The sequence below is a fragment of the Nilaparvata lugens genome, chromosome 1 (assembly GCF_014356525.2).
Source record: "Nilaparvata lugens isolate BPH chromosome 1, ASM1435652v1, whole genome shotgun sequence".
Taxonomy (NCBI): domain Eukaryota; kingdom Metazoa; phylum Arthropoda; class Insecta; order Hemiptera; family Delphacidae; genus Nilaparvata; species Nilaparvata lugens.
The window spans coordinates 66,787,479-66,807,292 of NC_052504.1; the positions used below are offsets into that span (position 1 = coordinate 66,787,479).

At 35.1% G+C, this 19,814-nt stretch overlaps 1 protein-coding gene across 1 annotated transcript in view; it reads right to left on the reverse strand.

Annotated features, from left to right (window-relative positions):
- LOC111046908 (fidgetin-like protein 1) overlaps positions 1-19,814 on the reverse strand; it is a 54,928-nt gene that overhangs the window by 16,660 nt on the left and 18,454 nt on the right. Inside the window, exons 5-11 of the mRNA XM_039440346.1 lie at positions 18,150-18,361; positions 16,683-16,846; positions 15,797-15,968; positions 14,651-14,759; positions 14,014-14,131; positions 7,888-8,002; positions 3,765-3,893 (exon numbers count right to left, since the gene is read on the reverse strand). Of these exons, the coding sequence (XP_039296280.1) occupies positions 3,765-3,893; positions 7,888-8,002; positions 14,014-14,131; positions 14,651-14,759; positions 15,797-15,968; positions 16,683-16,846; positions 18,150-18,361 (1,019 nt within the window). The remainder of the gene's footprint in view (positions 1-3,764; positions 3,894-7,887; positions 8,003-14,013; positions 14,132-14,650; positions 14,760-15,796; positions 15,969-16,682; positions 16,847-18,149; positions 18,362-19,814) is intronic.

The following is a 19,814-nucleotide window of genomic DNA, read 5'->3' on the forward strand; positions in this document are numbered from 1 at the left end:
AGGTAAGAATGCTGTCTTGAATTCCGTCATGGTTCAGAATGCAGAAACAACTAAACAAGCTGTTTCTCATGCAGAACAGCCTCAGAAGAACTCTCATGTCACAATGAGCTCCACTTCGTCACTGTGTTTGCAACAGCAATCAACTGTCGCTTTATTACCTACTGCCGAAGTTTTGGTTCAATCTTCTAGTGGGGAATTTATTAAAGCAACCGCACTTTTAGATTCTGCTTTGATTGTAATTGATGTCAACTAGGTTGGCTGAAAAATTGTCACTTGTTACTTTGTATCGGACACTTTGATTCATAGTGTAGGTGAGAATAAGACCAAATCATCTATCTCTCATCAGTTTGCTTGTCTTCATTCTGATCGTTCGTGGTCGGTTGAAGAAAATTGTATTGTAGTTGATAGCATATCATCTAATGTTTCTAGTGTGAACATTGATCTTTCTAAAATTTCAATTCCTGTTGAACTCAAATTAGCAGATCCATTGTTTGATCAGCCTAAGCCTGTAGATTTGTTACTTGTGCTGGCATATTCGCATCTGTACTTCAGCCTGGTAAATTGTATCTAGCTCAAAACGCTCCCATTCTTCAGAAAACAGTCTAGGTTGGGTCATATTTGGTTCTTGTAAAGCTATTCGTCCTATTGCAGCACCTCGTTCGTGCCTCCCTGCTTTGCCTGTGGCCGCTCCCCATAGGGTCATGTCAAACTTCTAACTTCAAATGATTGCCTCATCAGTTAGAGAAATCAGTTCAGGAAATCAGTTCTCAATCAGTTCAGGTATTAGCTACTACTTCTTTCATAATGATGTATCTCAGGCATAATTAATAGTTGCTCACTTATCACAAAATTGTTCGTACAACAGTGTATGTACTACGGTTCATTCATAATGTAGGAAACAAAATTCAGTCGCTCCGCGCTTTGGTCAATTAGCTATCTCTGAATTTTAGAAGCTGAAAATTGTTCTTCAAATCCATCAAGAAGAAGCTTTCTCTGCTTAACTTAAAGCATTGCGTCAAAATCAGGAGCTATTGCCTAATAGCTCTATTGAAGCCTTGTCACCATTCATTCACTCAGATTCACTGCTCAGAGTTGGTGGACGTTTGCAAAATGCAAATGCTCCTTGATTATAAACATCAAATATTGTTGCCTAGCAATCACAAATTCACTCGTGCATTGATTGTTGCTCACCATCGTCGTCTAAGTCATGCTGGTGTGAGGCCACCATGGCCAGTGTAAGACAACGATTTTGGTTTCCCTCCACCCGTCGCACCATCAAGAGTGTATTGCGGCATTGCATAATGTGTTTTCGCTTTTCGGCTCTTCGTTCTGAGCAAATCATGGGTAGTTTACCAGCGGCCCGTGTTCAGGCTAATTTTCCCTTTTACAATTGTGGTTTGGATTGCGCCAGTCCTATTTCCATTCGTGTAGGCGGCCCCAAATCTCGTACTTTTTCTCCACCACTCTTCAGAAAAAAGACCCATTCCTCCACCACTCTTCAGAAAAAAGGCAAATGGTTAAACAATTGTGAAAATTTGAAGGTCGGCACGGTTGTCATCTTGAAGGATCCTGGTTCCACGCAGTCCACTTGGAAACTGGCGCGCATTACTGAAGTTCATCCCGGTAAGGACGACAAGGTTCGAGTTGTCACTGTTCTCACTCCCTCCAGCACTTTTAAGAGAGCTATTTCGAGTTTAGCACCTCTTCCCATTGATGAGGATTCTAGTTAATCCCCTTGCTCTTATGGTTCATTTCGTATTTTCAGGTTTCATTGTTTTTTCCCCTGGTTCTCACAAGGGGCCCAGTTTCCAATTGCCTTGCCAGATTTTACATATTTCTTACTTTTTCTTATTGTGCCATACCCCCGTATGACACAAGGGGCCCAGTTTATGTAAAATCTGACAAAGCATTTATTGGAACGGTTCCACTTGTTACTCGTTCCGCTACTACGTAGACATCATGTCGTCATTTTGTCCGTATGTGCTGGCCAGTGACGTCACAGTCAAGGTTCCACGGCACTGCCGTAATCAAGTTGGTTTTCTATATTATTCGTCGTGTTATTTGTCGTTTCAATTTTAATATTTTTATTATTCAATTTTTTGGAATTTATTTTGTCCTTTAGGCATCTTACTTTCTAGATATTTGCTACTTTTTCACCAAACGTTTGTAAACGTTTTACGTATGTTTCAAACATATCCGGCATGTCCCTTTTTCAGCCGTGCATTAGCTGTTTCCTTGCCTTTTGATCAAGTATAGTCGGAGAGTGCATTTCGCTCCCGGTCTAAACTTTTCATCCATATTCATCTGATCTACGGAAGTTTTTAAAAAGTGAATTATTCCTTCAAATTAACTCGTTTATTCTATTCTTCAATTGTGATTCAATTGTTCATCGATTTCTTCACTTATTTATGCTGATAAACTTTGTCAAGATCACAAACTTGTGGTGGCATCTATTGCCATTCTTCTAACAATTGGCTTCACCTCTTGAAACTCAAACTTTCAAGTTCATCATCTCTGCCGTTTGGAAATCAATCTAAAAATTCCACAACTTGAAATTCGGATTATTCGTTTGGAATTCTACATGTTCCTGCTCACATTTCCACTGGGGGATTCACCTACTGTTGGACGCTTCCATTCTTGTCTTCGCATCTATCATCTGTCTTTGTCATCTATCTTCTGTAGCTATCATTCAACCTTTTTGGCAATTAAAAAATCAATTGTCCATACTTTTGGCAATCGAGCCTATCTTCATGAATTCAATATGCTACAGTGCATGTCTCATTGAGAGCACTGGCCTACATAACATCAAGGTTATAATATGTACTTCATTCACTGTATTTGATAGCTACCCTTGGCTTGCAAGCGTATCCCCATATTTGAGTTGTTCAATTGATGTCTATCTAGACATTTAATTCATTGAAGGCCTATGTCGCCTGTATTTGATAGCTACCCTTGGCTTGCAAGCGTATCTCCATATTTGAGTTGTTCAATTGATTTCTATCTTGACATTTAATTCATTGAAGGCCTATGTCGCCTGTATTTGATAGCTACCCTTGGCTTGCAAGCGTATCTCCATATTTGAGTTGTTCAATTGATGTCTAACTTGACATTTAATTCACTGCAGGCCATGTTCATCGCCTATTACTGATTTTCCACATTCTATGGTAACTGTAGGAAAAATGTAATGTGCAATATGTGCGCAAAGTTTCTTTGCTGCACTCAAGAAACCATCATTCCGCACTCGCCTATGGCTCGTGCATAAACGTTTCTTTCGGTGCAGCAAAGTGGCACTTTGCGCACTAGTTGCACAAATAACTATTAATAGGGCTTCTTGAATGTTCAATTATAGAAAATCACTAGTACCATTATTATATTTTTATATAAAAAATATAAGTATTTTATAAAAAATTATATGGGTACTAGTGATTTTCTAAAATTAAAATTTTTAATGGATGTGAACATATATTTTCCCAAGCGGCCCAAGCCGCCCAAGCCGTATATATAAGCCATAAGTTATGTTTTAAATCAATATCAGTGTAGAATAATTTTTAAACGAATTACAATTTCAGGAAATACAGCCGATATGCGGAACAACCGAAATTACATAACCATTATCAACCAAAATTCTCATTTATCTGCCCACTGAAATCATACCGAAAACTGAAAATTGTAGACCGAATGGTTCATTAGTTGCAACCCCAATACTACTACTTGTTTTTCAAGTTTTGGTTGAATTTTGTAAGGTAGCGTTACCAGTAGCCTACCTCATAATCAGGCAGCGGAATGTAGAGCCTCTTGACGAGCCTGCGACGGGCGGCCTCGTCCAACTCTTGCGGCCGATTCGTGGCGCCGACCACAAGCAGTCGATCCTCATCACCAGTTGTTGCGCCGTCCTAGAAAAAAATGTGTAAAATGTAAAAGTTTGTGTAAATATTTATAAACTAAAAAAAGGAAAAATTTATGATAGTTGACTTATTTTTAGATCTCAAAATATGAATATTTTGATGAAAATCAATATCTCAAACTGCTATTATATCCTTGAAAAAATAAGGAAAACTTAATGATAACATACTTATTCCTTGATCTCAAAATATGACATTTTTATAAGTAATCAAAGATCAAGTACAGTAATCACTAAATAATTATGCACTAAGTACAATAATAAAGAGGACATTCTTTTTTAAATTTTCAAAAAACAACTGTGTTTTCATTTCAATTCACTGTTTTTTTTTTGGAGTCCAAGAGAGGTAAGTGATTTACTGTGGAGGCCAAGGGAGATATGTGGTGCCTAAAAATGTATCAAATTCAAAAATAGGATAATTTCAACAATATCATTGCTTAAAATTACAGCTTAAAGTTAATAAAAACCCAAAGAATAGGGGAAAAATCACTACTGAACAAAACTTTACATTTGGAGGATTCTGTGAACTTTGACCTTAATTTTCTTAAAAGTAAGAAAAAGTCACATACCTCCCTTGGCTTCCATGCCTCATATTATATTTTATAGTCTTGAAGATCAACTAGAATTTAATTTATTGGAGTTTGTATGTACATACTATAGGTATGTTTTCAAATCATCTGTGAAAATAATTAAACATTGCTTCTAATTTCTGAGATTTCCAAAAATCAATCAATATAAGTTTTAATTTATTTGAATCAGTCTTTACGAAGTCATGTTTTGCATCAGCCACATCACAGAAATTAGGTTAGGTTAGGATTTCTTGAGCATTTCACTTTTTATCAGCTGATTACAGTATATCTGTAACTTACAGTTTCTGCACAAATACAGATACAATCAGTATAATCTGATAAAAAGTAAAATGCGCTAGTACATAGCGCTCAAGTCTGTACGCAGCTTGAGTCTTCAAGAAACTATTTTCACACTTTTATTAATTATTGTTGATTTTGAACCAGATTTTCAAGATTAATTATTAAACAACAAATAAATATAAGTCGTTTTGGCAGGAAATGATTTTGCTAATAAATGCAAAGAAACAAAAGAATTTTAATAAGCTTCTGCTTTTGGCATTTATGCATTGATGGTAAAAACTAGGGATGGGTATCGATACATCGATGTTTACTGTTCGATGTTTTTCACTTATCGATGGTTTTCCCTAGAAATCGGTCATCCAATGTTTTTCCCAACTAAAAAGTAAAAACAATTCTAATTTTTTAATTTGATACAAGTTTTTTTTTTATATTTTTTTGTTCGAAGAGGATTATCTTGAGAGCAATAAGCAATAGTAACAGAATTATAATCATTATCTTTATCATATTTAGTGTAGTATTCTGTTTAGTGTTTTTCGTGAATATAGATCACTCTTGTGAAAGATCTCGCATAAGTTTTGATTTCCTGCAGATTGCTATTCTTATTTTTCAATCAGGCTCTCTGTATTTTTATGTGAGACTGTTGGATACTCTTGAAGATTTACATTACTTCTGTGGTCCGTGTCAAGGTTAGATAGTTAGTTATTTAGAATTGAATAAAAGGTCGGATTCTTCGTTTCTTAGGAAGAAAGAGTTTTTTCTTACTACAATTATTTCCTCAACATGTGTTTAACACTAATTAATCTAGCTCTGGAGAAGAGGTCCTCGTATTGTAAGGAGTGCAGATATCAATATAAAAAAACTTAATCCATTTCCATTTCCTAAAAAATCTATCAGGTATTGAATGAATACGATATGAGTATCAATGATTGCTTAAATTAGCTTAGGGTGAAATTTCAAGACCGAATCCTCAAGGATATCCCGAGAGGTTTCAGACTAGACCATGAAGATGACAAATCTTGTGAACTAGAGTTGATGTATCTTTCTAGTCACAACCTGACTTCAATTATTCGAAAGACTGTTACTTGAATACCACAAGTCCAAAATTGCTGTGATTCCAGTTAGTAACTGTTAGAATATTGGAACAATAGCTCCAGATAAAATTGTAGTCACTTTAGAAGCTCTTTTTTTGCTCTACAATCTGAGATCAGGTAGAGCACTCTATCTCATATCCCAGATACACCTGACAACAATGCTCCTTGTATTGTGAAAAACACCTAGTTTTCAGCTTCAAGCATCATCACCAACTACATTGTCCTCACATTGAAATTTCGCACTACGACATAAGTTCTTGAGATTATGTTCTATGAGAATCACCCGTAAGATACACTTCATTTCAGTATTTCCTAGTGGAGAGGCGCGCTTAAGGACACCTCAAGGATCAAAATTTCAAACACATAACTTTTGACACAATGCTCAGATTTCATCGTACTACATACACTACGATTTCATCTCGGCTCGTCACGACGGTTCAAAATCATGTATAAGTCAAATTCGGTCGAAAAATGGAAAATTTATTGTTGAGTGTACTTGAGCCCATATTCCAATACACAAAAAATGACCAATTTCTATATTCAAAGTTGCATGTCTTGTGAAATACTTCTGATAAAATTTCCAAATCTAGTGAGAATGTGAAAATTGTCCCCCTCTACCCACTTCAATGAATAATACTTTCGATTCCAAAACAATTTGGAAGTTAAGATTTTAAAAATGGCGATTTCAGTTTTTACATTTTTTTCGTAATTTTACTGTTGATCAAGAGTTTCTAAAACGAGTCTGATAAATCATAGAAACTTACGATTGATTACAAATTGTAGATAAATTCATCCTCTACGAGCTCAGTTGCCTAAAATCCATCTTGAATCACTTTTCGCTATCATAGAACTGCCAAAACCGTTAATATGAGAAAAATATCTACAATTTCCGGATTTTTTTCAACAATCAAATCTCACTTTAAGAACATATTTTCCATGAATTGCTTACAGCAGATGAAATAGAAAATTCTATTGTACATTTCAAGATCATGTAATAATTTTTATAATAAGGGGTTACCGAGATACATAGCTTTGAATATAGAAATTGGCCATTTTTTATGTATTGAATATGGGTTTGAGTACCTACACTCAATAATAAATTTTCTATTTTTTGACCGAATTTGACTGTTGATGCATGATTTTGAACCGCCTTGGCGAGCCGAGAAGAATGAAGTGTAGTACGATAAAATCTGAGCATTGTGTCAAAAGTAAATTATAAGTATTTGAAATTTTGATTTTTGAGGTGTCCTTAACCGTGCCTCTACTAGGAAATACTGAAATGAAGTGCATCTAACGGGTGATTCTTACCCATGAACTTATGTCATTGTGCGAAATATCAATGTGAGGACAAAGTAGATGGTGATGATGGTTGAAGCTGAAAATTAGGTGTTTTTCACAATACAAGGAGCATTGTTGTCAGGTGTACCTGGAAATCTATATGACATAGAGCTATGATACGTGATCTCAGATTGTATAGCACAAAAATACGCCTAGAGGGATTTTGAAATATACATCTAAATTGTAACAATCGGAAGATATTGTTGATCAAAAACTAAAATTCATCAAAATTGATTTTTTCTTCAATCATTTTTGAAAAATAATAACTAAGTACTCATTGGAGATAGAGAGTTCCGAGTGATCTCATTTTTTCAGAAAATCTGAAAACTGGAAAATGAGCCGAAAATACGAGATTTTTGCGCTATCCTGTATCTAGCACAAGGAAATCTTTCATGAAGAAATTGGTTCTGGACTCCTCTAATGTACCCAAATAATATATTAAAAAATCAGAACTACAATATAAATTGTAAGCACACCCCCTTTTTTACGTCTATATTGACTGGACTAATAGTATCATCCATAAAAACTTAGGACGATAAACGATGTTTAAAAACATCGATGTTTACTGTTCGATGTTTTTCACTTCAAAACATCGATGTTTTGTCTTTCGATACCCATCCCTAGTAAAAACTGTTTACAAGAAAATTAACTGAGCATAACTGTATAATACTAAACAAGAAACTCTTACCAGTTGAACAAGGAATTCGGTTTTGATTCGTCTTGAGCTTTCATGTTCAGTATCACTTCTTTTGCTCAATAGGGAATCGATTTCATCAATGAATACTACAGATGGTTGATGGACCCTGCAAACAATCATACAATTATTACCCTTCTATTAAATTGAAAGTATTACAAACATCTTCGGGTACAAAAACACTGAAAGCGGAGCGGAGCGTGATGTGGCGTTGAGGAGCGTCGTGAACAATATCATGTTAAGTAATGAGCTAAAACACACTGGAAGCGTCTACTTGCAGAACGGAGCGTGGCATCAACCTTTGGAACAAGCTGGTTTGTTATACATACTAGTGGTCTACTCTTGTACATAATAATGCACTTGTTCTCCTATAGTGAGGTTCACGTTATAATGACAGTGGATGAAGATAGAAGAATAGCGATGCCGATTCTCTGCATTAATTAATTATAGCCATTTTCTAGGCCCTTGACGCTCAGACGCTTCCTTTATGTATCATGAACGCTCTGACCACGCCAGGCCACGCTCCGCTCTAGAACGCCACGCCACTTTCAGCTTTCAGTGTGTTTGTACCCTTAGAATGATTGGAAACTACTATATTCTAAGGATAATAAATTAATAAGTTTGAGAAAACACAGGAAAGTATCACATGGGTTACCATACCGATTTAATCCTCCACTGATATGGTTGCCATGGTAAAATTTGTAATGTGAAATTTTCAGTTCAATATTATCATCAACATTTTTTATTTGTTTGTTTTTAAATGTAATTAATATTAAAATGGTACCGCTGAGCTCCCGCTGTAATAGACACAATCGGAGTCGGAGCTTGGCTTCGGTGGCGAACGGTTGTCTTATCGTCTCTCTCTCCGCTAGTGATTCTAATCTGTTGTGTCCAGTCTAGTCAAGTTTTTCATGAGTAATTCGAATTTTGTTACTAAAAAACGGCCAAGAGGATCACCGGGTGAGAACAGTGAGTTGAAAAAGTGTAATAAACAAACCATGGATGCAAAGGTGGGCGAGATGGCATTGAATCAATTGATGGTGTCGTTCAGCGAAATTCTCGACAGTAAGCTAAGCAACGTAGCGTCCAAGGAGGATATGAAAGAACTATCGGACAAAGTGAGTGCTTTAGAAAGGGAGAACTCTCAGCTGAAGGAAAACTTATTAGGATGGAAAAGGTATGTGAAAAAACTGAACTCAAGCTGATTGATTCAGAAAGCCGCTCAAGAAGGAATAATTTAATTTTTAAAGGAATACAAAGTATACAAGGTGTGGACTGTGCGACTAAAGTGAAAAACTTTTGTTCTAACATCTTGGGTATAAGTGAAGAAATTTTCGTCAACCGTGCACATTTTCTGGGGAAAGGCACAGAGACAGTTATTGCACATTTTCCAAAAGATGAAGACATTCATAAAATTTTTGGAAATGTTAAAAAACTCAAAAATACCAATATTGTGGTTCATAGAGACTATGCTAGTGAGGTGCGGGTGAAGCGCAGTAAACTTTTGGCTCTGAAAAAAGAACTTTCAAGGTTGGTGCCGGAAGTCGATGTTCGGCTGGGTTTCGATTTCCTGAAAATTCAAGGAGTTCAATTCTATTGGTCTTCGGATTGGAAATTGATGTCAGGAAAGGAGGATGGAATAGCCAAGCTGAAGTCGATGCTGCGTGTGGACCTGGCGAACTTCGCATCTCGTCTAAAGGAGGAGTCAGGCGTATAGGAAATTCCCACTACTCAACCGCTGTGTGACGAGCAGTCCATCGTTGTGAGTCAGAGAAATCTTCTAAAAATACTATATTATAATGTATGTGGACTAAAACAAAAGGTTAAAAATTCTGAATTTTTAAATTTCATAACGGATTATGATATTATTTTATTTTCAGAGACTCATATAATAGCGGAGGATGTAGATTATGTTAATGATTATCTTTATGATTTTGAACTAGTATGGTGCTATGGAGAGAAGATCTCTCGTTATGGTCGTGCTAGTGGGGGTATGGTGTTGGGTATCAAAAAGGTTTCCACTTTTAAAAATAAAATAAAATTTAAAAATGTAGATGGTAAACATATTGTGCTTGTTGAAATAGACAATGCTAATTATTTGAACATACTTCCTGTTTATATAAACTGTAATAAGTGGGATGTTGAATTCCTAGAAATTAAGAATTTTTTATTGCAAAATGCGGATGAGGTATTTTTAGTTGTAGGTGATAAGAATGTACGTATAGGTAAGGAACAAAAAATTTCTGATAAGTCCAACATTGAGCCACACGCAATCAATAGGCTGAGTAGAGTGAGAAATTCCAAGGACGTTATCGTCAACAATAGAGGGCGTAAATATTTAGATATGTGCTCTGATCTGGGATATATAATACTGAATGGAAGAATGGATGGGGACAGGGAGGGGGAAATGACGTTTGTAGGTGGTATGGGGAATTCTGTCAATGATATTGCAGCGATTTTCATGGATTATTTCAAGTATGTTGTAGATTTTAGAGTGATTTCACAGCCGTTTTCCGATCATTTGCCAATAGAAGTTATATTGGATGTTGAGAACACAGTTATTGAGGATTATCAGTGTTTACCGTTGCTTCCGAAATTGTCATGGGATAGAGCAAGCGAAGAAAAGTACAGAGATAAGATAGGACGGTCGATAAATAGCTTGTGTATAGGTGAAGACGTAGAGCTGGCATGCCAAACTGTTACTGAAATAATTCGAGAAGTAGGCCTATCTCTCGGTAACGGTCAAGGCCGAACAAAGTTCAAAAGAAAGCAAGAATGGTTCGACAATGATTGTTGGAGAGCCCGAAACAAAGTGTTATCTCTTTTGAGATTGTATAGGCGTATCAATAATGATTGTGCGAGAGAAATGTATATATGTGAGAAAAATAAATTCAAAAAATTGTGTGAAGAAAAGCGTCAAAGTTATCAGAAAGCTCTTTTGAACACTATCTCGTCAGCCTCAAACTCCAAAGTCTTTTGGCAGGCTATGAATAAATTAAAAAGAAGACCTAGAATAGTAAATAACTCTATAAGTCCTCAGGATTGGGTGAACTATTTCAGAGACCTTCTTAACCCTGAATTATTTGCGCTACCACGCTCATGCGCAGAACATTACATTGTAAATAATCGCTTAGACTCAGATTTTATTATGGAAGAGCTGAAAAATGTATTGAGATCAGTTAAAGATAATAAAGCTCCAGGAGAAGATCAAATACCGTTCGAGTATTATAAAAATGCTCCAGACGTCATGTTAGATAAATTACTAGAGTTATTCAATATGATTTTCACATTGGGCAGAGTACCAAGTAGTTTCAAGTTCGCCATAATTTTTCCGTTGTTCAAGAAAGGTGCTAGCGATGAAGTGAGCAACTACAGAGGAATTAGTTTTCTTACAACTTTTTTTAAGATTTTCGCGGGTTTGATATTGAATAGACTCAATCAGTGGGTCGAAGAAAACAAGATTCTAAATGAGTTTCAGACGGGATTCCGTAAAGGCTACTCAACAATGGATAATATATTTTCATTGACATCTATCGCGAGTCTAAGATTAGCTAAAAAAAGAGGTAAATTGTATTGTTTCTTCGTCGATTACTCAGCGGCTTTCGATTCTATTGATAGGAAAGCATTATTTTACAAACTAAGTTGTTTAGGATTATCAACTAAAATGTTAAATATTATTAAAGCATTAAATGATAATTCGAGTACTTCAGCTGGCGTCTGGTGCTCTGAGGGGCTGACTCAAAGTTTTGAGACTAGGTCAGGCTTAAGACAGGGTTGTTTATTGAGTCCGTTGCTTTTTTCACTTTTTATGAATGACTTGCATGATGAGCTGGGGGGAGGGTTGTTAATCGCAGGTATGAAGATTCGAGTGTTGCTATATGCGGATGATATTGCCATATTATCGGATTCTCCAACTGGCCTCCAATATATGATAAATAATCTGGAACGATATTGCGAAATGTGGAACTTGAAGGTCAATCTGAATAAATCAAAAATAATGGTTTTCAGAAACGGAGGAAAATTGAGCAGGTACGAAAAATGGTTCTACAAGGGAGAGAGAATCGAATGCGTGAAGGAATATAAATATTTGGGGGTAGTTCTGACACCCACCCTTAGTTTTGAAAAGCATCTGAGTGATAAACTGTCTAAAGCAAAATTAGGTTTGAATCTGGCTTGGGGAGGAATGCTGAATGGTAATGGGGTCGACTTTTCTTCTGAATGTAAATTATTTAAGGCATGCGCTAGGACAGTCTTATGTTATGGGGCTCAAATATGGGGTTGTAAACAGTACGAAAATATTGAAAAACTGCAGCGCTTCTTCATCAAAAAAGTGTTTGCTCTACCCATAAATACGCCCAATTATATGCTCTTCATCGAAACAGGACTAACTCCTCTCTTTGAATACTGCCTCAGGTTGCATTTTAATTACATTTCACTAATCATGAAAATGGAAGATGAAAGACTACCAAAAATTTTAGCTCAGCAAGTAGTAAGAGATAAGTGCTTTTGGTTCAGGGAGTGGAAGGTCGTTTGTGATAGGGTAAACTTGAATATTAATCTTTCTTTGGAGAACGTGATAAGTTGGAGGGAGTCTTTCCAGAGCATACTGTCTGTTCTGCAAATGTTTCACAGAAATAAATTTATAGGTGAAGCACGAGCGGGACGGTTTCATGCGTTGTACAGGACTCTCGATTTTGAGCTGAGTGACAAGAAATACATTGGAAAGGACACCCAAATGTGGGTTATGAGGTGGATTTTCAAGGCAAGGGGTGAGCTAATCCATTTGAACTATAAACCTTGGGTAGCTAATGGGAACTATATTTGCTCGATGTGCAATCTGAAGGAGGCTGAGGATGTATTCCATTTCATTGCTCGATGCCCTTGTTTGAAGGAATGGAGGAAGAAATGGTTTGGTGTTGTTGAACAATCAAGGGAAGAGTTTACTATGTACATGAACGGCAAAGATTGGAAGAAACTAGCCTCTTACTGTAGAGAAGCCTGGAATTACAGACATGTTCTCACCCAGGAATTTAATTGGTAGAGCTATCATTGGCTTCTTTGTCGAGGCACTCACTACTTGATTTTTGGTATCACCTGTAATTGTTATTTTCTGCTCTCTTCAACATTCTGTTTATTTTAGTTCAAGCCTTGTTTTTTATTTTGAGTTGGTTTCAATTTGAGGATTCAACCTTTCTCATTGTATATTCACTCACGTTACTGACTAGATCATTACACTATACATTATATTGCTTACTGTGTGACTACTTGATTCATCATTATTTCGTATAATTTCTGTATTTTACTATACACTTGGATCATATTTATGTATTTTCCACAATCTCATGTTTTCCGACTTTCCGGCTGGCGATCGTGTGATCAAGCCGTAAATGTGTGTTTACTTATTGTGTATTTATAGTTTAATGGAGAATAAAAGCATTTTTCTATTCTATTCTAATAGACACAATCTGCTATGGAAAACAATGTAAACAGAAAAGTTTTCTATCCGATGCTGACGTGACGATTTGGCGATATGGCAGTAGATGTTGGCTTCATCGACTTTCAGTATAAATATACAATGGGCCGTGACTATTCTATAACTGGTCTAAGGGTAATACGGCAAGGCAGAACATCCAAAAGGATCTCTCTGCCGATAGAATATCGGCCTATAAGAATAAATAAATAAATAATCCTCCACTGAGTAGTCTTGGATAACTCTGATACTCAAGAGCAAGAACCATTATTAAAAAATCATGACAAAATTAAAAAATATAAATGCATGTGCTTTCTATTATTCATAAAAACTATTTTCTAACTCAGGAGCAGAATCACCCTCAGCTCAAGGGGGTTCAATAAAATAAACAAGTTAATGTTTCTGGAGTATGATTCTCAAAATCCCAATACAATATATTTCTTCTCATCAAAACTCAATTGTAATTTCTTTTAATTAATCAGATTAAAAACATGGAGAATAATATTAGTTCAATAGCAACCAAAAAACATCTTCACGAAAAGTCAACAAGGATCCTATCATTACTTCATGACAACTATAAATTTCACAACACCAATAAGTGAAAGACGAATTCCTGTATTATCATTATTATTATAAAAATTACAGTGTACCTTGCTACAGCAAACAAAGCTCGAACCATTTTTTCTCCATCACCTATCCACTTGGAAGTCAATGAAGATGCACTTATACTGAAGAATGTGGATTTGGATTGAGAAGCTATACATTTACCTATAACAAATGAAAAGTACTCTTTAGTATGTAGTAATTCCATCACATGGAAGATAATGTTTGAAATGGAAAGCGAGATCTTCATTGAAAAATTAATTTCTAGTGGTCATCTATGAGTTTACTACTGATATAAACTTGAAGTTAAAATGAACCAACCACTCGCCTCATTAGGAAATAGCCCACTATAAGTCACAGTATACAACTTAAAGATCTATATTTTGAGGAAAAAAATTGGCGTGACTTGAGATTGAGATGATAGCATAATTGTTTAAAATTAGCATAGTGTAAGAGCCGAAAAACACGAGGCGTTTCTTCAGATGAGTCGGCACGGCACGACAGTACATAGAACATGAAGCTCTCCAATTGGCTGATTTTCGATACGCCAACCCAATCTGCCAATCGGTGAGCTTCCTTTCCGATCGTGCCGTGCCGAATCGTCTCAAAAAATGTCATGTGTGTTTCGACCCTAAAGGTTCTAGTGTGAGCTATATAGTGTGAGTAATACAGAAATTTACAAACCGATGAGCGTTTTCCCAGTGCCAGGCGGTCCAAACAAGAGAATTCCTTTCGGAGGTCGTCGAAGACCAGTGAAAATATCAGGTCTCAGCATAGGCCAAACAACAATTTCCTGAAAACCAAAATAAAGAGTTATTTAAAAGAGTTATATGATTCATTTTCCTGGATTGTTGCTCTAAAGACTAAAGTAGCAATTATTTATCACATAAATTTCAATTATTAGTGATAGAACTTGACAAAGGCATCCAGTCAAACAAAAAAACTAGCGACCAGTCACCAGCAATATCAAATGCAATGAAACTTTGACTAAATTACCAATAATTCAAATATTTATGAGTTTCATTTATAAGATAATAATAAATCCAATATCAACATTTTGTCAACTTAACATTTTAGCATTGAATTAGTGAGGCTTCATTGTAATACGTTCCGGCCAAAATATTTAAATGTCCTATAAATTGCAGCATGATTTAGGTATTGACTCAATCTAATTACTCAATTGTAAAACTTAGCTTCCTGTTACCTGAACATTTCATCACTTTTAATATAAAAAATCAAGTATAAAAAGAATAATTCAATGAATTGAATCAATAAATGCATTTCACCTTCTACATATTTAAATCTGTATTTTTTAGTTTTATTGCTATCATACTCATTAATATACATTATATAATATTTCTCACTCCATGATATGAATGCCAAATTGAAGCGATAGATCTAGATAGTAAGTACCGTGCGATGTACGATTCTAATTTCCGAACTGTTTTGTTACTCGTCGCCAGCACACAAACCAAACAGGTTTTGCTGGTAACGCCGATTAATTTCAAGAAATTCAGCATTTTATTTTTGTACTTTCAAGTGAATTTTTTTATAAATATTATCTACTGTTTTTGTATATTATTTTGAGGTAATAAATGCATTTGAATTTGGCAACTGTAAATCACTTTGAATCTCTATTAACAGCATTTGAGTTGTTTGCTATTCATCACTATATTTTCAAGTTCATCAATATTTAAAATATGAAACAGGGCACCAACATAATGAAAATTTAAATGAAAAACTGTTAATACCTAAATAAATAATTTTTATTGATCAAATATACAGTATAATTAGTGTTTAGTGGTACTGAATGGTGTAATTTTCAATTACCTGGATAGTTTTTTTAGCAAAATGTAGACCAGCAATGTCGTCCCATGTTATGGGCGATCCACAGTACATTATCTCACTCTTGATCATTTCTATCATTTTTGGCTCAATGTGTTTCAATCTTTCATCCACTTCACCAACCTCTGACTGCGACTGCTCTGATTCATCATATAACCTGAAAAAAGAAATCAGATGCACTCAATAAAACAATAATCGCTAAATATTTTCAAAGCGGTTATATATTCATACTATAATATGAAAAGATACGGTCATTACGTAAAGAAAAACAATAATTAAAGTGCTGACTACTATTTTTCCGAAGCTTCCTTTAGTTAAGCCTCCAGTCAGACTACTCAAGCCACTATTATTGAAACATGGGAAATATATTTCATATATTTTATAACTGACGAATAAAATATAGTTGAAATAGAATTGATTATTATTATTATTAATAAGATTTAACGATTAATTTTAGATCAGATTTAACTGGAATCATAGCTATGTACTATAAAAGGCGGTAGAAACTATGCAATAGAAAACAATGCTTTCCTATTATTTCAACTGATTTCATAGCTTGAATCTCACTTAGTAATGTGGATAATTCGGCTTTTTCATCGCTGAGGTCAACATCAGGCATCAACTGAACAAACAAAAATTATGTAAAATGACAGGGAAAGGGAATAAATCTTTCCTAATATTGAAATAGTATATTAGTATTTTTCTTGATGCTGCTAACATACGCACATTTCAGCCAATAACCAAACATAAGCTTTCATAAGCGTACATTCTCATGCTTATTTTAAATGAGAAGGTAGGAACGGAACTAGTGGTAGAAGGTAGTGAGAAGCAGGTTACACTTCAATTTATATTTAGTAGGCTCAATACTGACTCTTTACTATTCTCATTTCGAACAGGAGGGACAAAGCGACCCATGACCGAGCGAGAGCGACCACCCAACGATTTCTTCGGAAATCCAGTCTCTTCTCCGGCATTGTAGTGTCGTGAATCCATATGTCCATTATTGGAATTGTTCTTCTTCAGGTTTTGCTTCCGCTGCAAAGAATAATGACAATATTCAAATATACAGATTGATCTCTGGAAACTCTGATACCAAACCGGAGCCAGCCAGGTCCCACACTATTATTATTATAGAGAATTTAATGATCATTTCAGAGTACATTCCAATCGAGTCAAATATATTAAAATATTGGCATTTCTGAATTTTCAATGTTTTATGAACATAAAATCATTAAAAATTATCAAAACATAGCACCCTATAATGAAGAGGTCGCTGTGATCTCCCTTGACTTTGTTGAAGACTATTGTGTCGATAAATATATTGCTGAAGACAATAATGCGAATAAGATTGATAATATCAATGTCTTGATACAATAATGTCAATACAGAGCATTAAGATTGAAGTATTAAGATAAAAATTAGGATCTTTTAATGGTGTCTTATTGAACAAATTTATATTTTACTAAAATAAAAGCAAAATATAAGAATTAAGAACATAATGTGTCTTGAATGGTTCCAAAATACAATACACACATCATTTTAATACAAATACATTAATAAACCAGTAAAATACTAATGGAATAGCATGTACTCATCATGCCATTGATGATCCTACAATTAAAATGTCCAAAAACGCATCTTCACTTTTTCAAGATGACATAAAAAATGTGTGAACTTATTCGACGCTTATTCCTTGTGTCTGTTATGTGGAGAACCTGGAATAAAATAGTTGGAAATTTTGATTAGTGACAGTTATTTCTATGTAAGTGTTTTCATCTATAGTGAGGTCCACGTGAGGCAGTGGAGAAAGATAGGAGAAGAACGTTGCCGATCCTCTGTCTTGTCTGTCTTACCTTCTATAGATGGTAGCTGATACAGGTTTATTAATGTATTATTAACTGTTCATTCTGATTTAAAATAATCAATTATATTTTATTAAGCAAGAAATTATATTTTTCAATAATTTCATAATGAATTTTCATAATTAAGATGAAATATTTTGTTAATTATTAATTTTACATTGTTAAAAGACGATCTGGCAACAGAGCAAAGCGACAAAGATATAACGCTATCCGCTTTGTTGAATGATAGCAATACCACGGCTAATTAAACGCTGCCATTATAACGTGGAACTGACTATAGTAGTTGATGTATTGTTGTAATCCGTTGCTTCCATAATATCTTCCGACTCTACTGACAGAGATGCGCAGCGCACTGTAGCATTCACAATTTCTTGTTTCTCTGTGCTATCCTTCTTCATTTATCAATAATTGGAATATTTATTCACAGGTGAAGTTTGAAGTTTCTAACGTATCAGTGTTAATAATTGGGAGCTTACCAGTTCTTCTGAAGCAGTTCTGAAGCATGAAACTCCAGGTTGCTTTGGCACTGGTTTTGGCGGAGGCTCACATGACCGCGATGCTCCCCGAGTCACTTCCGGGTTACCAAACAGACTAGTGGATTTCGAGAAAGGCTGTTTCACAACATTTTCCCTCGTGAAAACAGGTTTGTTCGTTTTGAAGTCACCTTCGAAGGTTTTCTTATTTTTGACTGAAACATAAAATTATACTTAGAATAGAGATTCATGTTGTGGAAAGAGTACATTCATCAATGAGCGAAATTCAACTTTTTGCTGGATGATGCTCAATCTTTTCTCTTGTGCAAGGATAATGAAATGATATGAATTCATTCACAAACAACCATGTGCTTTGTGGGGTTTGAACCTAAAACTTTTCTTGTGGGGTAAGTACTGCTAATGTAATCTTTCGCAAGCCTGAAATGGCATCTAGAGCAGTTTTTTCAAGCTCAACAACGAACAGCAAAATGTTACACAACTACACTGGAATTTGAAATACAAGATTTGATATAACTGCTGTTCACAAACCAATTCAAATTACAATCATATTGAATAAGAGAATCATGAGTTGTGTCTGGAGGCAGCAGGGTTTCACGCTCATATTTTGCAACATAAATTCCAAATATTCTAAAAGTTCAATTTTTATTACTACAAAAGAAAATATTTCAAGTATTTCAATAGAAAATTAATATAAAAAATAATTAAAAAAAAACAGTATAAGGAATCAGCAAAATGAGCTTCATGGCTTTATTTTGATTTTTAAAACATTAGGGGTATTCACAATGTTGGAGTTAGCTGGCTAAGTCGAGCCGAGCTATTCGCTAACTCCAGCTATTTGCCAAGTCTGTGTTAACTCAATGCAATAGTGGTACGTTAGAATAGTATATTTCGCACCTAGAGCAGAAAATGAGATTTTTCCGGCTCGAAATCAGTTTTCAAGTCCGAGGCCGTAGGCCGAGGACTAGAAAAGATTGAGAGCCGAAAAAACATTTTTGCCCGTGGTGCGAACGCTATTTTTCGCCACACACAAAAATAAACAATATATATATATATATATATATATGATAATAGTTGTTTACTAAGCACTTCCGAAAGCAGAAGTGGAACGTGATAGCTCTAGCAAATCTGAGGTAATCTGAATATCAGGAAATTGTCCAAGTATTTTTATTTTTTATTCTGATTTGTCTAAATAACCTAAAAGATGATGTTCAATTATGTGGGAGGTTGAGTTTATACTTTTTTATTCTTTCAAATGACAATAAGATGATATTATTATAAATGTTTTAATTATTGAATAATGAACACAAATAATGAAAAGTTTTTTGATCAGCTGTTTTTTGATCACCTTTCCTAGTTCCATGTTAGCGGCTGGATTTGACGTCAGACGAGAGTCGTCTGCAAACAATGTCTTTCAGATCTACGTAGGGACTGGAAAACAGCTGCTTTCTGTGCAGTGTGGCGGAATAGTTATTTGTATATCTAGAGTGAAAAGTGCTGTTTTTTCTCCCTGAGGGAAAAGTTTGAAGCCCGAGGCGAAGCAGAGGGCAACAATTTTCCTGAGGGAGAAAAAACATTTTTCACTCGTGATATACACAACATTTTTCCTCCACCTACATTTTTATAAAAACTGCTAATAAAATAATTTTT